Below are 22,637 nucleotides of genomic sequence, written 5' to 3' on the forward strand. Positions count from 1 at the left end.
AAATTTTAGATCTCACTCAAAATCCAGCAGACTTATCTGTTTTTCAGGATTTCAAGATTGGGGGGATTGCAATGTTTCCATTGGATTTTGTCATGTACTAGGGTATGGAACTTGTATTTAATCAAGAGAACCAAGCCCTCTATGCATGGAAGACTTCCAATAATCAAGAGCATGTAGGGTACTAGGGTATGAAACTTGTATTTAATCAAGAGCACTAAGGTCGTTCGACTATGTAGGAGGAGACTCCCAATCAAGCACGAGACAAGAAATTAGAAATTTCTTGTGGCTAATTTTGGATATTTCTATTTTCATTATGAGATCATTCATGAGTAAATGTGATGTAAATTTAAAGACTTATAGTTTATGCATTGACAATTAACAATTTAATCATAATGTAATAAATTAGAATGTATCATATATGCTTTATGATTGCACATATTTCTTAAATGTCCTAATATATATATATATATATATATATATATATATATATATATATTGCGTTTCCCCGTTTCCAAAATTTGGGGGGGTCACATTTTGTACCCGTGCCCGTTTCAGAAACTCCTAACCGTTTCCCCGTTTCGTGCAACTTAGGAGTCAATAAAGTCATTGTATATTTTATGAGACTCTTCTTGGCTTTCGAACGATGTAAAAAGAATTATTTTTGAGTCAAAAATAAATTATGTAACCTCCACACCAAGTCAGCCTCAAGGAAGGAAATTCGAGCTCATTAGAAGGATATATATACAAGGCAGTTCAACTTCATTTGAGCATCTCACTCTCTCAAGCATAGTTCGATCTTTGGAAGCTGGAAGCTCGGAAGAAGTGTGAAGAGAAGAAGAGAATCGAAATTTTGGTGCCAATCTCTCTCTCTCGTGTGGGCTGGTTTAGGAGATCGAAGTCTCCTAATCTAGGTCGAAGTTGTTGCTGATGCCAAAAGCTGCCAAGTCGAAATTGCTAGGGTCGAAGTGTTGTTGCTGCTAGGTCGAAGGTTGGATCAAAGAAGGAGAGATTGGCTTAGTGTGGAGGAGGTCTTTGTCTAGGTAGAAGAGCCTCAAGGAAAACTATTGAAGAAAAAGATTTTGACTGGGTTTTCCCCTAGATAGGGGTTTTTCCCTGGCAGAGTGCCTACATCTTGTGTCTTGTGTTTTTTATGATCTGCATGCACACATAATTTGGTAAGTGCTTGATGAAAGATAACATAATAGATAACTAAAAGAAGCCAACATAATTCACAAGTAATTATCAAGAAAGAGAAATCTAACCCTAATCCTACTAGCATTGATTTCTCAACATGGTATCAGAGCTAAGGTCGAAGGAGATTGAACATCACCTCATTGGCTTAAAGGAAATGAATTCTCCATCTATGATAAGAATGGGATTCACTTAGCTCCACGGGATAGCTAAGTTGGTCGAGTTCCTATTGCTAAGTACCTCGCCTATTGTGAGGTCACAGGGTCAAATCTCCTCGATGCCCTTGGGGTTAGGCCTTGCTAGTTTGGTCGGCGGGTAGATCCCTTTGGGTTGATCTACCTAGATTTTCCCATGGATGTAGCGGTCACTCAGTGTCTGTGAACCACCCTTAAAAAAAAGAATGGGATTCACTTCTGCAGGAAGATGGATCAAGAAGAGTGTCTACTACTTATTCAATAAGGTCATAAGTCAAGGGTTCTTAGCTACAAATGAAGCACAGTTATAGCACAAGAGGCTTGGCCATTTGAATTTTGACAGTTTGATAAAAGTTAGCAAGTTGGGAACTGTGAAAGGATTACCAAGACTGTTAAGGCCTGATAACTCAATCTACAAGTCATGCCAATTTGGCAAGCAGACTAGGATTCATTTCAACTCAAAAGAGTTCTCCTCATCTAGACCACTGCAGATCATTAACACAGATATTTGTGGCCCAACTGGAGCAAAAACCCCAAAAGGAAAAAGGTATTTCATGTTGCTCGTTGATGATTTTACTAGGAACACTCGGATTGTGCTCTTAAAAGAAAATTCGGAAGCATTTAAGCATTTTAAAAAATTTAAAGCTCATGTAGAAAATGAGAAAGACTTAAGGAGAAAATGCTTAAGATCAGACAGAGGAGGAGAGTACACTTCAAGAGAGTTTGAAGAATTTTGTGAAGAACATGGCATTAGAAGGCAATTCAATGGCTAGAACTCCACAACAAAATGGAGTAGTGGAGAGAAAGAATAGAACAATCCAGGAAATGGCCAGAGCAATGTTGGATGAAGCAGATGTGTCTCACATCTTCTGGGGAGAAGCAGCACAGGCAACAATGTATCTGTCGAACACTCAACTCATGCCTAATAGTAATAAAACTCCCTATGAGTTGTGGAAGGGAAGACCTACATCAATTAAACACCTCAAGGTGTTTGGGAGCAAGTGCTTTATCAAAAGGAATGATAAGAATCCTAGAAAGTTTGACTCTCGCGTTGACGAGGGAATATTACTCGGGTACTCTACTCAAAGTAAAGGATATAAGTGTTACAACAAGCGAACAAAGAAGATTGAGGATTGCATTGATGTGATAGTAGATGAAATAGCTTCACAACCTGAGTCCTCTAAAAGAAACATGAACTCAGATGGTGAAATAAATCCAAATATGAGGTCCTCAGATCAAGAAGAAATAAATTCAGATAGTGAAGGCGAGGAAACAAGCACAACTCCAAGGCCAAAAACACCTTCCAGGTATGTACAGAAAGAACATCCTAAGAGTCAAATACTTGGAGATCAAAGACATGGTGTTCAGACCAAGAGAAAACTTGTTGGCAGTTCAAGTTGTGCAAATCTAGCTCTGTTGTCACAGATTGAACCCAAGAATCTCAGCCAAGCAAGTGAGGACAAGTTCTGGGTGAAAGCTATGAATGAAGAACTTGACCAAATTGAAAAGAATGACACTTGGGAGCTGGTTCCAAGACCTAAAGAGAAAAATGTCATTGGAACCAAATGGGTTTTCAAAAACAAGTTGAATGAGCAGGGTCAAGTAATCAGAAACAAGGCTCGATTGGTTTGCAAAGGGTATGCCCAAATAGAAGGGGTAGATTTCGAGGAAACCTTTGCACCAGTAGCAAGACTGGAAGCTATCAAAAATTTTCTTGCCCTTGCCAGTCATAAAAACATCAAGGTATATCAGATGGATGTGAAGTTTGCATTTCTCAATGGAGATCTGGAAGAAGAAGTTTACATTGAGCAACCAGAAGGATTTATGCTCACCACAGATGAAGGGTTTGTATGCAAACTGAAAAAGGCCCTATATGGACTCAAACAGGCCCCCAAAGCTTGGTACGAAAGGCTAGATAGATACCTTCAACAACAAGGCTTTAAGAAAGGTATTGTTTGTTACCACTCAAACCAGCAGGGGACCTAAAGGGGTTCCTAAGAGGGCAACTTCTAGTTTAAGGGCAATTGTGAAGGCTTAGCCCACTGTCACCACAGCTATGTCTCTCTGCTCTTTATAGACTTTCACCAATGGGAGGAGTCTCAGTAGTGTAGGGATTCACTTGTAAAGTATATGTCAACGGATAGGTGAAAAGTGACCTGGAAAACCCTTTCCCAAGGATGGAGTGAAGAATGGACCTTACTTGCTCTTTAAGTAAGGGACTTGGTCCACCAAGGATAAGGGTTGAGGATTGGAGGGTCGAGGGAGAAAGGATAGGCTTATGAACAAGTTTCTCAATCCCTATAATCCTTGGGAAACTTGGATTCCCAAATGGTCCTTGAAAAATAGTCTTTATTGAGAAGTGGGACCACACAGGGCCAAGTGGACCCAGCCCAAGTTCGAGGATGGAATGTAGCAATCAATGATGTTCCTATCCTGGACAAGGTGAGGGGAAAGGACCAAACAAGAATACTTTCTTAAAAGGTTGAATTGATCCTATTGAAGTCTAGCCTTGGGGATGCCTAGGCACAATTCGATCCTATAGCAAGGGCTTGAGATTCCCGGAGATTCCACCATTAGAATGGCCTCAAATTTGGAATAGAGGGAGGGGACCCACCAGCGCAGTAAGCTATACAAGATTGAATTTTTTCCTTGGGTCAATTCCCGGGAAATTGATGCCCTAGGTGACCTAATGGGGTTAAACTTGGGGAAAAGGGGGAAAATTGTTAAAATAGGGTTGAAATGATCACCCTTTTTGAGGGATAAGTGCCTAGTTCACTTGGGGATATGGATTCAAGGATAATGCTGAGTAAACTTGGTTTCTTGATCAGGGAGGCCCAGAAAGTCAACTTCGTCCAATGTTGAGAGAAAGAAAAGAAAAGTGACCTTCAAAGCAAATGATGCAAGCTTCTCAAGATAAATAAATCTCTAGGACATTTCATTCATATAACAATGGCCCATACATTAAATTAGCTAAAACATGCTCAATTCCAATGTAGACCTCTGGGGGTTAAGATCCCATATAGGGAAACCAAACCCAAGTGGAAACCACCTGTAATCCTATATAAGGTCCAATGTGACCCCTAGGCTTCCAATGCAACCAGTCATTGAAATAATCAAGTAAAAAGCTTACAAATCCGGGTTAACAACGTGGGTACTTCACAATAGCATTCCCTTCCATAGTGGGCTTTGGCATGTGCTATTGTCTCCAAGCTCCAAAGGGGGTTAGCCAAGTACCTTATTAGGTGTTTTCAACCCTTAAAGGGGATAGTATGTCCAAGGTACATCCCTCTAATGGGGGTGGCAAGTGACAAATAAGTGGAATGGAATAGGAAATGAGAAGGGCAATCCTGGGCCACATAGTGGGGCATTGGGTTAGCTAGATAAGGGGAAGGCCACACCTACATGAGTTGCCCCAACCTTGATTTTTCCACTCTTCTCCATATACCTTTTGCCTTTTATGAATTTTCTTTAATTAACTGCTCGGGCTCAAAGGACAAGAGCATGATGTGTAAGATATAGTAGTGATTACCCCCTTTTAGGTAGGGCAGTTTATTGCCCTCCAGGGGTTGGGACAATCATGGGTTCCTAAATGATAGAGGAGGCTCATCTAGGGCCTATGGAACCAAGGTGATGGCCAATGATTAGGGTAGAGCTCATGTAATGGCTTTTGCCCACGTGCTAATTATTTTTGTCCCGACCATCTTTTGCATTTTGTGGTACAATTTCCTGTTAAATGTGGCCATTTATGCTTTTCACTTTTTCTTTTAATTGCTTCAACCTTCGGGACATCATTCTAGGCCTGACCCAAGGTGGTTGGCTAATCCTATGTAGACCCAGGTGGGAGAAAAGATGAATGGAGGTATAGTGAGTGGAAAGGGAGTGATATGTGCGGATAAATGAGCGGGACCACGCAACCAAAATCGAGGCTTCCCAAATAGTACCACCTTAGGACCAAATGGTCAATAAAGGAGATCCCACGGGACTAAGATCCAAGGGTAACAACCAAAAGAGATCAAGGGGACAGGAGCACAAACTAAGCCCACTCTTTCCGCCAAATCCCCCCATCAATCCATACCTAGAAGTATCCATGATAAGTAAACCCAATACTCAATTACCAAATGACAAGACATACATTTAGATTTGGGAGGCCCACCTTCAAACATACGATCAATACAAGTGGGTGAAGGACCACATGGCTAGCTTAGGTGGCAGAGAAATGGCACAACGAGCTAGTAGGAGGCATCAAGGGGTTGTTGGTTGTCGGCTGAGGCTCGTCATGGAGAAAAAATTCTCTAGGGGATATCACCCACAAAGTGGTGGGTAATGTTGTTGACTGCAATTTATACTAATTGTAGTAGTATATGTGGATGACATAATCTTTGGCAGCGACATGGAATAATTGGGGCATCAATTCACAAAATATATGCAGTCATAGTTCGAAATGTCCATGATCGGTGAGCTATCCTTCTTCTTGGGATTGCAAATCTCTTAGTGCAGTCATAGTTCGAAATGTCCATGATCGGTGAGCTATCCTTCTTCTTGGGATTGCAAATCTCTTAGTCTCCACAAGGAGTGTTTATCTCCCAATCCAAATATCTCAAAGAAACTCTGAAGAAGTTCGGGATGGAAGATTGCAAGCTAGTGAGCACACCTATGATTACAAGCTGCAAATTATGCAAAGAAGATGAGACACCACTGGTAAATCAGATTGAATACAAATCCATGATAGGAAGCTTATTGTATCTTACAACTTCGAGGCCAGACATCATGCAAGTTGTGGGTCTTGTGGCCAGATTTTAGGCCTTCCCTCATGAAAGTCATGTTGTTGCTGTCAAAAGGATTTTCAAATATCTTCAAGGAACAACAGAATATGGATTGTGGTATGCTAAGAGCAAAGAATTTAAGTTGAAGGCCTATACTAATGTTGATTGGGCTGGCAGTCTTGATGACAGGAAGAGCACCTCTAGTGCAGCTTTCTTCTTGGGGAAATGCTTAGTGTCGTAAATCAGCAAGAAACAAGCCTCCATTTCTTTATCGACTGTTGAAGCAAAGTATATTGTTGTTGCTACCTGTTGCATGCAAATTCTATGGATGAAGCAGACTTTAAAATATATTCAAGTAGAGCTAACTGATCCTATTCCAATTATGTGTGATAATACAAGTGCCATCAGCATCTCTAAAAATCCATTCATGCATTCAAAGACTAAGCATATTCCTATCAAGTTCCATTTCTTAAGGGAACAAGTTGTAGCCAATGTTGTCAGACTTGAATACGTGGCCACTAAAGACCAACTTGTAGATATCTTTACTAAGCCACTGGCAAGAGAACCCTTTGAATATCTCAGGCAGCAGATAGGAGTTGTGACTCCTCCTTCCAAATGACTCCATTTTGGTAGGTGTTGGCAGCTACTCAGCATGTGGGATCAATGGAAGAGTAGGCTGCAGTGGTTTAGGGGGAGTATTCAAGAAGTATTCTTTGCCATTGATGCCAAAGGGGGAGAAGATTATTGGGGCATCGGAGAAGACCATGCCTAGCTTCAGGGGGAGCTTATGGTGTTGCCATCAATGCCAAAGGGGGAGATTGTTGGACAGTTGGCATTGTCTAGATGGCTAGTGGCTATGAGTGTGTTGGCATTGATGTCAACCGGATTAGCATAGTGATTGATAGTCCAGGCTCAAGAGGAATCCTATGGTAGCTATAGGCTTCCGGTAGAGAATCATCACAGTAACAGGCTTATTGGAAAAGCCTTAAAATGATGACTATGGTGATTGGGAGTCCAGAAGGAGTCCCATGGTTATTGCATTGCTTTGTAGAGAATCATCATAGTAGCAGGCTTATTGGAGAAGCCATAAATGATGACTATGGTGGTTGGGACTTCAGGATTCCAGGCACAAGAAGAAGAGTCAAGGAGCAAATAATGGCAGAGATTTTGCAACCATTTTATAGGTAGTAGATGCGCTCAAAGCCTACACCAAACCCTCTCTATTGGAAAGTGCTTTGAAAGAGCTTTCCGATGATGTGTGGAAGTCTAAAAATGTCCTCCTGGATCAAAAGTTATGGTCTGCCGAAGTCAGAGTCTTAAAGTCCTAAGCACGCTGAAATATCGAAGGTCAGCAAAGCGAAAGGATGAATATTGGAGGTCGGAGAATATCGAAACATCAGAGCAGGCTATATCGGAGGTCGGAAAATATCAAAACCGTGGAGCAGGCTATATCGAAGGTCAGAGAATATTGGAACCTCGGAACAGACTATATCGAAGATCGAAATATCAGAAACCTGGAGCATAGGGCCATAGGAACGTCAGAAGGCTAATATCGGAGCAGGTCATATCGGGATAACGGAAGCTAGAGGCCATCGGAACCTTAGAACCTCGTAAGTTCTTATAATTGCAACTCTTTGAAAGTGTCGTGGTTTGCAAAGAAGAAGAAATGCAAAGGAATTCGGCGCAGGACCAGGGAACAAGGAAGTTCTTTCTCTCTCCTCAGACAGGACACATGGCAACAGGTGATTCATCCTGAAGAGTTAAAGTGGCAAATGACGACAGCATGGCATCGCAGTATGGTGGACAGGTGGCAACTTGTTTTGGCATTTTCGGTGGCCGAATGGGGCAAATCAGGGTGACACATGTCACCACTCAAGAGGCACCATGTGGAGAAATGATGAAAGCATGACGTCATCTCAGAGGTCAGCATATCGAAGGTTGAGGACCTTGTAACTCCTATGCAAATGGCATTTGAAAAGGTTACGATAAAAGGGGCTCTGATATTATCTAGCACATGGTCATGTGGATACCAAAGGAACTAAGGTCAAAGCAGAGGGAGCGAGACTTTGCAAAAGTTACGATATGCAAGGGCTCTGATATAACGCTACAGTGGTATGCTAAGTCGACGATCACAAACCTGGTCTTATGAGAAAGAAAACGCTCAGGGAGCTAAGCGCCAAGGGGCTAAAGGTATCGAAATTGTGTGATATCGTAATGTTCTTTTTATATGAGTTACGATATGTTGTGGCTCTGATGTAAGAGTACAAAGAATTAAAAGATTGAATGAGTCGACAGCGAGAGATTAAATGCAAATCAGCGAAGTTGGTTTATGGACTCAGTGGGATATGCAGAAAGCGCTAAGACAAGGAAACAAGGACAACGGCCCACGGAGAAGAACTAATGAAATGAAGAAATCCATCTCTTACTTCCCGTGCACGTCTTGAAGATTTAAATAAGGAACAAAGTGGCCATTCCTGAGTACTTTCAAGCTTTGTGGAGCAATGAATAAGCATGGGAAGTCCGATATGTTAGGATATTCCGACACATAGGAAATAGTTAAGTATAACTTGGTCTAGTATAGAGTTAGGTAAAGTGTGTTTCTTTACTATGTACATTTTGTAACTTACAATCCGACGGTCACGATATGTAGTGATCCGACGGTTCATTCTCTCCTCGGTATTACCGACACTTGATCCGTGGCTTAACACCCGATTGGTCCATGATCTCTATTTAAAGAGCATGGAGGGTCATTTGTAGGTTAACCGTTCATGAGAGAAGCTTATGTAAATTTTCATTCTTTTATTAATAAATTGCCTGAAGTGGCCGCATTGGCTCAGACCGTGGACTGTTTCCCTCTTTGAGGGTTTTAACCACGTCAAAAGCACTGGTGTATTGATCTGTGATCTGTTTGTGAGTGGTGTCCTTTGGTGTTCTATCTGAGGAACTTACCCTGTAAATTCCTACATGGTATCAGAGCTATTTGAGGGCCGCGTCCGTTGGTGATCCAAATCTGAAGCTGGTAGAACTGCATCCGACTACCGTTTCCTAGATCTACTGTTTCTGACTGCTTTCGGGCCGAGAGGACTGCTCTGTTGTGTTGGGAGCATCTGTTCCAGTGAGGAACCCCTTTCGTTTCACGCGAAAAGGTTTCCGGTAGCCCTAGCTGCGTCATTTTTAAGATCTGGAGGTATACAGTGTTTATTTGTAGTTTACAGTTATTTTCTCTCTATTTATTTCGGTTTCGGTTTATTTAGCCTTTTTTATTACCGGATCTATACCTTTCATTTCTGCATATGTTCTTTGCCCCGCGACTCTGTGCGATCTGGGCAAATCAGAAACAGAAAGGAAGGATTTTTCTCATGCGTATGCTCTTTTCCGCTGTGCCTTAGTGTGATCTCAGAAAATCAGAAACATTGAGGAAAATATTTAGTTTCCGACTAAAGCTAACTTCGAGCCGTAAGTTTCGTTTTTTTTGTATGTCCGTGTTGGGTTTTGTGTTTTTTGTTTTGTAGGGAAAAAGAGTTTTCTCAAAGCAAGCATGCAACCCAAAGCTTCAACCCCCCCCCCTCTCTCTCTCAAACTTTTTGTATAGCTCACTTGGTTCAAAGCTAATTTATGAGAGTAGAGGTCTTGAGTTCAAGTCTCCTTTTTGTGGGGGCGGATTTTTCATTTCCGCACATTCCCGCACTTCGTCGGCGACTTCATCAAATTTTCTTCAAAAAGCCATAACTTCTTCATCTGGAAGCCGTTTTCAGAACCGTTTTTTTTGAAACAGCCTAATTTTTCGAGATCTTTCCATTGGAACACTTAGTTTCAGCATCTATAGCTTCAGTTTCTGTTAAAATGGAAAGTCCATGCCAAGTTATTCTTGACAGCACCAACTACTTCCAATGGTGGTCCTACATTGTGGATTTACTTAGAAGTAAAGGTCTCTACAGAATGGCCACAGGCCAAGAAACCAAACCGAAAGATGAAGATAAGGCAGCTAAATGGGAAAATAGGCAAGATCAAGCACGTGGGTTGATAGGGATGTCTATTTCCCCAGATCTTAGATTCCATATTGCAGAACTTGATACTCCTGATGAAGCATTGAAACAGATTACTAAAGTTTTTGGAATCAAAAATGAACTTAGAGCCCATCAACTTGAAAATGAGTTGCTTACATTGGACCCCAATAATTTTTCTTGCATTGAAGATTTTTTGTCCAAGTTCAAGACCCTTAGACTTCTCTTGGAAGGTGTTAAGGTTAAGAAAGAAGATAGTAACCTTATCTATTCCATTCTTACTAAATTGGGACCAGCCTACTCTGTGTTTGTTTCCACCTTCCATTCTACAAGAGAAGCCTTCATTTCTCAAGGACAAGACTACAAGTCCCCTTTCTTTGATTCTTTTTGTGATTCTTTAATAAGAGAACAAGAAAAACTCTTACACCTTGGTCTTCTTAATCTTGGAAACTCTTCTAAGAAAGCGTTAGCCGCCCAGCAGCAACCAAATCCAAAGAATCCTAAGAAGTTGTATCATAAAAAGAATGGTCCTAAACCAAACAAGGGTCCTAAGCAATTTCAACCTCAAAATGAAAAATCATTTCAACAAAATGATAAGACAAATAAAAACAAAGGGAAGAAGACTGATAGACATTGCAACTTTTGTAATCGAGATGGCCACTTAGAATCCAAATGCTTTAAGAAGATGGAAGCCTTGGAAGCAGCAATGAAGAAGCATAACATCCATTTGGAGCACTCTTCAACTTCAACTTCATCTTCAGGAATGGCACTTTCTGCATGTGGTTGTCAAGCATCTCGGTCTGGCTATGCACTAAATGTATCTTCTTCTTCTCATTCTCATGAGTGGCTCATTGATTCTGGAGCTTCTTATCACATGGCCAAAAACAAAGCCATTTTTCTTCTTTAATTGATTATAACACCAAAAATATATATGTTGGTGATGATAGATCTCTTAGTGTTGTAGGGACTGGAACTGTTCATATAGACAATGGTCAGTTTAATGATGTATTATGTGTTCCAACCTTATCCTGCAACCTTCTATCTGTATATCAGATAACTCATTCAGGTGAAGGTAAAATCGTTGAATTTTCACCTCACAATGTTGTGATTAAGGACCTAAGAGATCCTAGACAGATTTTAGCTACTAGCATTGCTGATGATTCTACAAGGTTGTATAAGTTTCACAACTTTGGGTCATCAAATCTTCCCTCAGTATTTGTTGCTCATAATGATGAAGTGAGCAAACTTTAGCATGAGCGATTTGGTCACTTAAACTATCGCTCTCTTCAGAATCTATGTAGAGAAAATATGTTGACAGGTCTTCCAATGGTATCTTGCAGAGATGGTGTTTGTTCCGGATGTGTACTCGGAAAACATCATCGGGACAGTTTTGAAAAACGTGCCTCTTGCCATGCCTCAGCCCCTTTACAGCTTGTGCATAGTGATTTATGTGGTCCACTTCCAGTTGTTTCCTTCTCTGGCTACAAGTATTTCTTAACTTTCATTGATGATTTCTCCAGACGCACTTGGGTATACTTCTTAAAACTCAAGAGTGAAGTATTTAACATATTCTTGGCCTTTAAGGCCTTTGTTGAAAAACAATCTGAACATCAAATTCTTAAGCTAAGATCTGATAATGGCGGAGAATATGTTAAAAACAACTTCATCAACTTTTGCACTGAGCATGGAATTCAAATGCAACATACTGTTCCATATACTCCACAACAAAATGGTGTAGCTGAAAGGAAGAATCGCACCTTAAAGGAAATGGCTAATTGTATGCTTCAATCTAAAGGACTTAGTCTTAATTATTGGGCAGAAGCAATTAACTGTGCAAATTACATAATAAATCGCACTCCTACTAAGGTTTTAAAGAATATCACTCCAGAAGAAGCATGGAGCTCAATTAAACCAGATGTGAGTCACTTTCGTGTTTTTGGAAGTGAAGCATGGGCCCATATTCCCGATGAGAAACATAAAGCTTTAGAACCTAAGAGTGAAAAATGTATTTTTGTTGGATATTCTGAAGATGTCAAAGGATATAGACTTATTCCACTTAAGTCCAAAAATGTTATCATTAGAAGAAATGTAAAGTTTGCTGAAAATATATTGGCCTACGAGCCTAGTTCGGCGGATGTGCCACCTCTCCCTTTCTCTTCTACTTTTGAAAATATTTCTTCTTCAGATGATGAAAGCGAGGATGAAAATCCTCCCCCACCTTCTCAGGATCCTCCTTCAGCTCCTCAGCTTCCAAAATGGGTCCGTGCTACTCGGGATGCAGCAGGTGATCTTGTCGGTGATCCTACAGATCAGCGACGTACACGTTCTCAGTTTGATAGGGCCTCTTCTTTACTGGCTCAAGCTTCAGTGAATTATGATCCTGACACCTTTGCAGAAGCTTCAGGCCATCCAGATTGGGAAGCAGCTATGAATGAAGAATATCATTCATTATTGGCAAATGATACATGGGATCTTGTTCCTCTACCAAAGGGACGAAAACTTGTTAGATGCAAATGGGTTTACAGAACCAAGTATGGACCAGATGGGAAAGTTGATAAACATAAAGCTCGTCTTGTTGCTAAGGGTTTTTCACAAGTTGAAGGAATTGACTACACTGAAACCTTCTCCCCTGTTGCCAAAATGAACTCTATCCGCCTTGTTCTTTCCCTTGCTGCCTCTTTCAAATGGGAAGTCCATCAGATGGATGTTAAATCTGCCTTCTTGCATGGGGACTTGCATGAAAAAATCTATATGGAACAACCTATTGGCTTTATACAAACAGACTCCAGCCTTGTATGTCGGCTTAAGAAATCCCTTTATGGTCTCAAGCAAGCTCCTCGAGCTTGGTATGCCAAAATGGATAACTTTCTTTTAGAAAATGGCTTTTCTAGGTGTCATTCTGACAATACTGTCTACACCAAGAAAGTGGGCAAGTCTCTTATCATTCTTCTTCTTTATGTTGATGATCTTATCCTGACTAGTAGTGATCCCAACCTTATAAACCATGTGAAGTCTAGCCTTAAAAGGAAGTTTGAAATGACAGACTTAGGAAACTTGCATTATTTTCTTGGTCTTCAAGTCTTGCAATCCAAGGAAGGTATTTCCCTTTCCCAGTCCAAGTATGCCTGTGATATTCTACGCCATTTTCACATGGAAGACTGTAAGCCAGCCCCTTCTCCCTTTCAGTCTGGAGTCAAACTTTCAGTCACTTGTACTTCTCTTGAAGTTGATGCTACCTTATACCGTCAACTTGTAGGAAAACTTTTGTATCTAACCCATACTCGTCCTAACCTTTCCTTTGTTGTTGGCCTTGTTGCTCGGTTTATGCAAAACCCACGTGAAAGTCATTGGAAAGCAGCTAAAAGAATACTTCGTTATGTTCGAGGTACAGTTCAGTTTGGGATTCATTACAGTGCCGAAGCATCTCCTCTATTGGTTGGTTTCACTGATTCCGATTGGGCTGGTGACCCTGATGATCGGAAGTCTACTGCAGGTTATGTGTTCACTCTTGGTTCAGGACCTATTACATGGGCTTGCAAGAAACAAGGTGCCATTTCTCTTTCTTCAGCAGAAGCAGAGTATCGTGGTGCCGTAGAAGCTAGTAAGGAAGCCTTGTGGCTTCGTCAGATCCTGTCAGAGTTTGGCTTTCAGCAGCAACATCCGACTACACTTTGGTGTGATAATCAAAGTGCCATTCAACTATGCAAAGATCCAGTCCAACATCAGCGCAGCAAACACATTGAACTACACATGCACTTCATCAGAAAGCTCATTCATGACCATGTTCTTGAAGTGCAATATTGTTCAACAGATGATTAAGTTGCAGACATCTTTACAAAGGCTCTCACAGAGGCGAAGTTCACTAAACTTCAATTTATGGTTGGAGTTCAGGAAGTTGTCACTAAGGGGGGATAGGCTCTAGTGCCTCCTTCCTTCACCTATTGTGTCATATTTGTAAATCCTTCAATCCTATCCCAAGTTGTTCTTAAGGGGGGATGTTAGGATATTCCGACACATAGGAAATAGTTAAGTATAACTTGGTCTAGTATAGAGTTAGGTAAAGTGTGTTTCTTTACTATGTACATTTTGTAACTTACAATCCGACGGTCACGATATGTAGTGATCCGACGGTTCATTCTCTCCTCGGTATTACCGACACTTGATCTGTGGCTTAACACCCGATTGGTCCATGATCTCTATTTAAAGAGCATGGAGGGTCATTTGTAGGTTAACCGTTCATGAGAGAAGCTTATGTAAATTTTCATTCTTTTATTAATAAATTGCCTGAAGTGGCTGCGTTGGCTCAGGCCGTGGACTGTTTCCCTCTTTGAGGGTTTTAACCACGTCAAAAGTACTGGTGTATTGATCTGTGATCTGTTTGTGAGCGGTGTCCTTTGGTGTTATGTCTGAGGAACTTACCCTGTAAATTCCTACACGATAAAATGTGCAAGCTGACTGAGATTAAATTCTCAGTATGGAGGATTACACAGGGAGTCAGTGAAGAACTCAGCAGCCCATTCTTATGTTTAATGCCATGACAGAATTCAACCATCAAACGCAACAGCAACAGGAGGAGCCATACTGAGGTACACTTGGGTAGTATGGAAACAGGTCGCAGAGAAAACATTGTGCAGTGTGCATTAGAGGATCAAAACCATCAATTGCCATTGAGCAAAGTGGGGAAGTGTGTATTGTTGAAGTGTTGAGCAAAGAGAGCAGTGTGTGTGCTATGAAATGAACAGCGAGAGCAGAGCTGAAGGGTGTGTATCAAAGAGCCTGTGCGAGAGAAGGCAGAGCGCTGAGGATAGAAATGGATAGAGTGTTGTTGTATGAGACCATGGGAGTTTGTGGAACAACCGAAAGCAGAAATTGTTTCTGTAACCAACCAAATTGGTATTTTTCCATAATTGTATATGCCTCTGCTTTCAGTTTGAAAATTGTATGAAATAGTATAACAGTGGCAAGAGCAAGTTGTAGCCCGCATTCAAAAGAGGTTGGTGCCTCTTGGAAAGTAGGTGTTTGCTAACCTAGGGGGGTCGGTGCCTCTTGTGAGTGAGTGCTCACAAACAAACTGATGTAATTAAGTAGGTGCTTAATTTACATCGTAAACAACAACAAATTGGTGGTTTTTTCCCTTTGGGTTTCTACGTGAAAACACCTGCGTCAATATGTGTGTGCCGCTCATGTGATAGATTGTATAAACATATGAATGCTTACAATTGTTGCTCACTTTATGAATGAATGCTCTCATAAGTAACAGACAATAGGAAAAGAAAACTAAAATCATATTCAGCAAAAAGTCTTTAAGAATCTCACTATTTCTGATTCACCCCCTCTCAGTAATTCCTTATTCCAACAAAAATAATTTTAATTTTCTTCTTTACATTAATTACATAAAATCACAATTACACATTTCATTATGAAGACTGAACCTAGTTATACTTTTCAACAAACTTTTCCCCACAATCTGTGAACTTGGAGACCAAGGGCTAGCGTACCTATAAATTTCTATTAAATATTAAGATAAACTGTTAGATCATATAGTGAATCTAATCACCTAAGATAAATCTTACCAATATAATGTTCTTATCGCTGACAAACGAAATAACAGTTAAATATGCAACACAATATAAAAGATAAACACGTAACTAGTACATGCCATAGATCAGCAGATAGCAGAACACCATGAACTGAACCCCAAAGTCTTTCTATTATGAGAAAAATGTTTCCAACAAAGTAGAAGCTCAATACATGCGTTACAAAATCACTTCATCCAAAGATGGGAAGTAGAAGCTAAATGACTTCCTTATATAGAGAAAACCCTTCCAAGTGGAAAATAACGGCTAGCTGGCTTGATTCTCGTCAAAATAATCTCGATCGTCGAAAATAACTTGATTACCTTTTAATCTCCACCATCGAATTTTTATTTTTGATGAAAAATTCTTAAAAACCATTTTTTACTAATCCAAAAATTAAAAAATCTGGATTAATTTCCTCAATATTTTGACTTTGACTTAACCACCAAGATCCAAGAGCCCAAATTTTCTTAAAATGTCAATTTTTCCCTTGGTGGAGGACCTCCAAAAGCTAAATGGCTTCCTTATATAGAGAAAACCCTTCCAAGTGGAAAATAACGGCTAGCTGGCTTGATTCTCGTCAAAATAATCTCGATCGTCGAAAATAACTTGATTACCTTTTAATCTCCACCATCGAATTTTTATTTTTGATGAAAAATTCTTAAAAACTATTTTTTATTAATCCAAAAATTAAAATAAAAAATTGGATTAATTTCCTCAATATTTTGACTTTGACTTAACCACCAAGATCCAAGGGCCCAAATTTTCTTAAAATGTCAATTTTTCCCTTGGTGGAGGACCTCCAAAAATTAACTTCTTTTTGACCCATGAATTTTTTATTATTTTCCACTTAGAGAGAAATTAATTTCTCTATAATTATTTTTTGACTCAAAATTAATTAATTTTTTGGCTTAGGATTTTTATTTAATTTAGCCAGAAAAATTAATTAATTGACTATAGAGGAGATTAATAATTTTTCCACCTTCAAATATTTTAGCCATGGTTTCTGATTGCGAAGGACCATGCACTAAAATATTTTTTACATCAAAATAATTACAATATCAACCCTTGGAAGGGGAAAACACCTTTAGACATAGACCCTCAATAATTTACCCAATTTTGCAACACAATATGATCTGGTATGAAGCCAAGTGTGTCGATAATAAAATAATTTAGCCATTGTGTCTTGTCTATGAGGGACCATGCACTAAAATTATTCATAAACACACTTTTACAATAGACTCGATAAACACTAGGACTCACTTAAGACCTTGTCAACGAATTCCACCCTAGCTTTGGGGTTAAGCTGGAAGAAAAACTTTGTCGATTATGTGTGTTTACAAACACACATAATTTGGGGAGGTTAAAAAAATTCCTAGGATGAAATCCTTTGCCAAAATCACAGGCTTACTTAGGTGTTGTTACATAATTAAAGGGTCATACTAGCATCATTTACAATAGACTTTATAGAATTTGGGTTTACAATGCTGAGAGATGACTTTTATCTTCGAAAACATTTCTCCACTTCGTTGTACACTGCCTTCTCGGACTGTTGACAAAGTGTGGTCAACAGGCCCCCAACTGAGGAATTACATATACAATAAAAAACTTGGAGTTATCCAGTTGATCAAGCCCTAGATATATCCTTCAATATTGTTGATCAAGATATCCTTTGCAGTAACATGTCTTTCCTCGGACCCAACGCACTAGAGTATCACACTCCTCCTCCTCCTGAGGCTAGTGTCGTTGTTGTGTCTTTGCCTCAACCCTTAGGCTCAATTTATAACTTTTCTAAGCTAATATCGATGGCCAAAATTAGCTTGTCAAGTTAACTGAAGATAAGTTACTTAACATTAGTCAACTTTCTTATCTTTAGCTTTCTTTAACTCAAGTACCAATAATAAATTTAGTTTGCATTAGATGCATGTCACATGCAACTCACTTGCACACTCCGCATGTCGCATGCAACTCACATGCATGCCTTGCATGTTGCATGCAATCAACATGCAAACTCTACGTGTCACATGCAATTCACATGGATGCCTTGCATGTCGCATGCAAACTCCTAAAGAGGCAAAACAATGCCCTTCTCGTCAAGACAAAAGGCTAAAAGTACCTACTCGAGCTACAAAAATCAACAGACTTTCCAACTCATCATGGTGAAATACATTGACATAAGAATATGGCATTCTTGAATCAATGCAATGATGCATTGAATAGATGTCAATGAGTAAGTTATGAAAGCGTGCAAATTGTGGTTATGCACACCTTTATGTTGACTTGACTACTTTATTTGAATGCATTATGTGAATGCATGCTTGCATTATGTTTCATTGAAACTAATATCTTAACAACTGAAATGATGGAATTGCTGGTAAATCATGAATTTCAAAATCATTTCATGAGTAGTTGTGGATATAGTGAAAGAGTTACATGCTAGAGTAGTCATATTTGGATGGCCTACATGAAAGTTCTATAGGCAGCGCTTTAAGAATACAATGAAATAATTTCTAAGGGATTACCTGCTAGTTGCCACCATTGTGAATGGATACACATCACATGGATCTCATTCCAAGAGCAAGTTTGCCAAAACGGGCTTCATATAGGTTAGCCCATGGGAAAGAGCAAAGTATATGATTTGCCCAAAAGATGATTGATTAAAGAAACTTTCAGCTCATGTGTTGTTCCAACAGTGATAACTCCAAAGGTACGGAGGGATGCATACCAATTCCATAACCATCAATAAGATCAGAATCAGGTATAAATTTCTACTACCTATAATGGATGACATTATGCATATAGTTGGTGGTGCTCTTTATTTTTCAAAGATTATTTTGCTAAGTGATTTCCATTAAATTCAAATAAGAGATGGGAAAGGTACAGAGATGACCTTATGGACTGTTTAATTGGATCTTGTTATTTTTCAAAGACTGATTTGTTAAGTGGTTACCATCAAATCCAAATAAAAGAAGGGGATGAATGGAACATATCCTTCAAACTAAGAAAGGACTATATGAAAGGCTAGTTATGCCATTTGGAGTGACAAATACCCCAAGCACCTTTATATGACTGATGAATGAAGTGCAACTGCACATATCATTCTTGGAAAAATCTGCACTTCTATATAGTTTCATCATTCATGAGATAATTATTTTCAGCAAAATACAGCTGAAGCATATGCTACATTTAAGACAGATGATGGAAAAGTTGAAGCATTGAACAATTGCAAATAAATTTGAATTGTTCATTTATGCAAAAAAGATCTGGTTTATTTGGGATAAGCTAAAAATTAATCCGGAAAAGGTAAAGGCCCACTAACTAAATCCCTAAAAAGAGACATTTATCTGGACAACAAAAACTCAAAAGAGTTTTGAACTTATGAAGAAGTGACAGAAAACCCAATATTAGCTTTGCTAGAGTTTAATAAAATTATTCAGGTGGATTGTGATGCAAACAGTGTGAAGCTTCAGAAGGCAAAGAGAAGATATTCAGTCTATAATCAAAAGTTTGAAAAATAAAAAAAATATTGAGGACAATGCAAATATTGAAAAATTGGAGGCGATATCATTTTCCAAAGAGATTTGTCTTGTTCGCTGACCACTAAAGTTTATAAAGAATGAAACCAAATTGAATCGAAGGCATATGAGGTGGGTTGGATATCTGCAAATTTATTCTTCTGGGGAAAAGACAAATAAAACAACTCAAAGATTATAGTTGATGCAAAGAGTAAACGAATTACTTTGTTGGCAACTATATCAATAAAGGTAGTTGGGTTTGAAGCTATAAAAAATTTGTATGAGCATGATAACGGTTTTCAGAGGAAAAGAGAACATGTAAGGAATCATTGATGGGAGATCAAACATCCTACATGGATTATTTTTTCAAGAAGCATTTTTATTCAAAAAAAACAATTTTGTGTGCCAAGAGGTTCCATCAGTGACAATTTAATCTAGAATTTGGGAATCATATGGTGGAGGATTGAATGATCATTTCAGAAGGGACAAAACCCATGCATTTTGAAAGAAAAGTATTTTTGGCTACGCATAACGAGAGATGTGAGAAGATATGTGTAAATATGCAACGTTTGCCAATTGGGAAAACGGAGAAGTCAAAATACTTGACTGTATAGTCCATTAACTGTGCCAAGTAGACTGCGGGAGGAAATATCCATGGAGTTTGTGCTAGGTTTGCCAGAAATGCAGTGAAGGAATGATTCTATATTTGTGGTTGTGGACATAAGATGGCACACTTCATCCCATGCAAGAAGACAAGTGATGCTACTAAGATAATAGACTTACTCTTCAGAGAAATTGTGAGCTCCATGGCCAACCCAAGAACATTACTTCGAATAGAGACATTCAATTTTTGAGTCATTTTTGGAGAGTTCTTTGGAAGAATTTGGGGACAAAGCTTCAATATAGTTCTGCCTATCACCCCTCAACAAATGGACAAACGGAAATAGTCAACTAAAGCTTGGGAAATCTGCTAAGAAGCTTAGTTGGTAGCAAGCCTGGGCAATGGAACGCAATATTGGCACAAGCAAAGTCTGCACACAATAACTCACTGAACTGAGCTACAAGGTTGACACCATTGAAATTGGTTACGGAAGGGCTCCTAACGGAGTGACTAATTAGTTGAAATAAGCACTGGCTGAAAAGAGAAGTGCAAATGCAGAAATTTTACAGAAAAAAGGCAAAGGATGCATGAATAGGCCAAGGGAAAAATTGCAGCCCAGGAATCAAAAACACAAAGAAGAGGCTGATCAGTCTAGGGGTTTAAAGTCTTTTACAGTTGGAAACCAGGTGTTGGTTTATTTAAGAAAGGAAAGGTTTCCAACGGTAATTACAAAAAAGCAAATTATCAGACGATAGGTCCCTGTGTGATTTTAAGAAAGTTTTCAGATGATACACATGGGGTAGAGCTACCTGAAGAGTTGGATATTTCACCAATCTGCAATGCAGCAGATATATATACTATCAAGAAGGTGAACAAACAGGAATAGACGAGGACAACCCAGCTGATTTGAGTGATCAAAATTCACGAAAATGAGCGTGACGAAAATGATGAACTCGTGGATGAAAAGAATATCAGTAGTCGATGACAAACTTACAAGCAGCATTTAGTGAGATGGAAAGAGAGAGGAGGCAACATGGGTTTCAGAGGCAGAGTATAAAGGGATTTCAGTGATTGATGCACAGTCAACTAGAAGTTCTACATAGTGAGCAGGAAGTGGCAATTTTATCGAGGGTAGAATGATACAAGAGCACATCCTGCCTAGTGAAAAGAAATTGCATGAGTACACTTGGCAAACCAAGAATAAATGGGTTGCATGAAGGTAAGGAAGTGTTACCTGAAATCTGTGGGCTTGTCAGGCCAAAGCGGCATCATCTCTTCGCGAGGTTTGCAGGAGTAGCGGATGAAGTCTCTCCAGATGAGGATTTTATCTTCTTTAACATTGAAACTAGTAGCATAGCGCATCAGACATTTGGGATCCGTAGAGAAGTAGCGCATCTTCTCCTCCGTCGGCAGGTGGAAAAACTCTCGCCCCACTCTCATCATTTCTGCCATGGCGGACTCCGGAACGCCATGATTCTTCACCTGCAACCCCACAATCATCAATCTTCAAGTTAAAAAACAAAGAAGTAGAGGACCTGGAAAGGCATTACCAGAAAAAATCCCCATTGTCGGCATGCTTGCCCGATGGCCTCCACCACTGCGCCTCTGCCTTCGCCATCGCCCTGAAGGTAAGCGAGATCGACTAAAGGCAATTTATCGTCCTCGTGTTGATGAGAATCGAACAACACAGGGCGCTGCTCGACGGGCCTTATGTAAATGTCAGGAACGGCATGAATGCCAATGTCTACCAGGGCTTTCACTCCCTTGTAATGATCAGGATATTTTTCATCTTCATTGTTGCGTGGCTGAATATGTTGATTGGGAAGAGAAGTTGTCGATGCAGCCATGACCATGGCCAGATCATAATGTCATCAATGCAATGGCTACAATTGACCCCTGGTATTGTAGAGCGAAGCGAAAAATCACATGGTCCCGTCCGTCTCACACTCCTGGACAGAATTTCCACTCAGGTTATCCAATTCCCAAACTTCTCTTCATTCCGTACGTATAAGATATGGTATGGGATAAACCGATCCGCAAGGTTATACCCCTCAACTATAGGTGGTAAGGTATAACCGATAGGTTTCACCTCAAAGTGCCTAACATCATGCACGGAAAAACATGATCATCACACCCTGCCACCGCATCACACAAAAAAACAAAAGGCATTTTAAGATAGACTAGCAATTGCCCCAAAAGGTGCAAAGAGAGGTGATAAGATTATTAAATTGAGGCCGATAAGATTATTAAATTGTGATAATTTCAAAGACATGTACAGTCCCAGATGAATATAGGATTAGGCGTTGGGTTAGTTTGAATATAGGATTAGTTTCATAAGCTAATTGTTGCCTGCTATAAGGAATAGTCCCGAAAGAAGTACATCTTTCAAAATAATAAATATACAGCCAACCAAATTGAAAGAACTACTCTGAGATCAGACAAAATACTTTAATCATTGAGAAGATCAAGATCAAACCAGTTCCAAATTTTTAAGTGCGTGAGTAAATGTTATAACTCACTGCTTGGGCATTTTAAAACAACAAATTGTATCATTGAATTTTTTCTGCAAACTGCTATTATTGAAATTATATAACTGATTACTGGCTAATCAGACGAAAACTTTTACATAAAGAAACTGTTACATGAAGTTAAAATTGTTTGCAGTTATTTGAAAACTTCTCAAAATCAAACAAGAAAGGCTAAATTTTTCCAACTTGTAAATCTCAACCACAAGCTAGCCCCAGAATACCACTCGTATAGATATTTAAAACGACAAATATTCAATTATCTGTG

The 22,637-nt window shown here is 39.5% G+C and overlaps 1 protein-coding gene across 1 annotated transcript in view; it reads right to left on the bottom strand.

The window, feature by feature from the left end:
* LOC149207230 (protein DMR6-LIKE OXYGENASE 1-like) overlaps positions 1-21,875 on the bottom strand; it is a 67,501-nt gene extending 45,626 nt beyond the window's left edge. The window contains exons 1-2 of the mRNA XM_089395670.1: positions 21,395-21,875; positions 21,079-21,326 (exon numbers count right to left, since the gene is read on the bottom strand). Of these exons, the coding sequence (XP_089251796.1) occupies positions 21,079-21,326; positions 21,395-21,697 (551 nt within the window). The 5' untranslated portion in view covers positions 21,698-21,875. The remainder of the gene's footprint in view (positions 1-21,078; positions 21,327-21,394) is intronic.
* Positions 21,876-22,637: the final 762 nt, after the last annotated feature.

The sequence above is a fragment of the Pinus tabuliformis genome, chromosome 1_2, assembly GCF_031772625.1.
Source record: "Pinus tabuliformis cultivar Carrire ecotype Pingquan chromosome 1_2, CPIR1, whole genome shotgun sequence".
NCBI lineage: Eukaryota > Viridiplantae > Streptophyta > Pinopsida > Pinales > Pinaceae > Pinus > Pinus tabuliformis.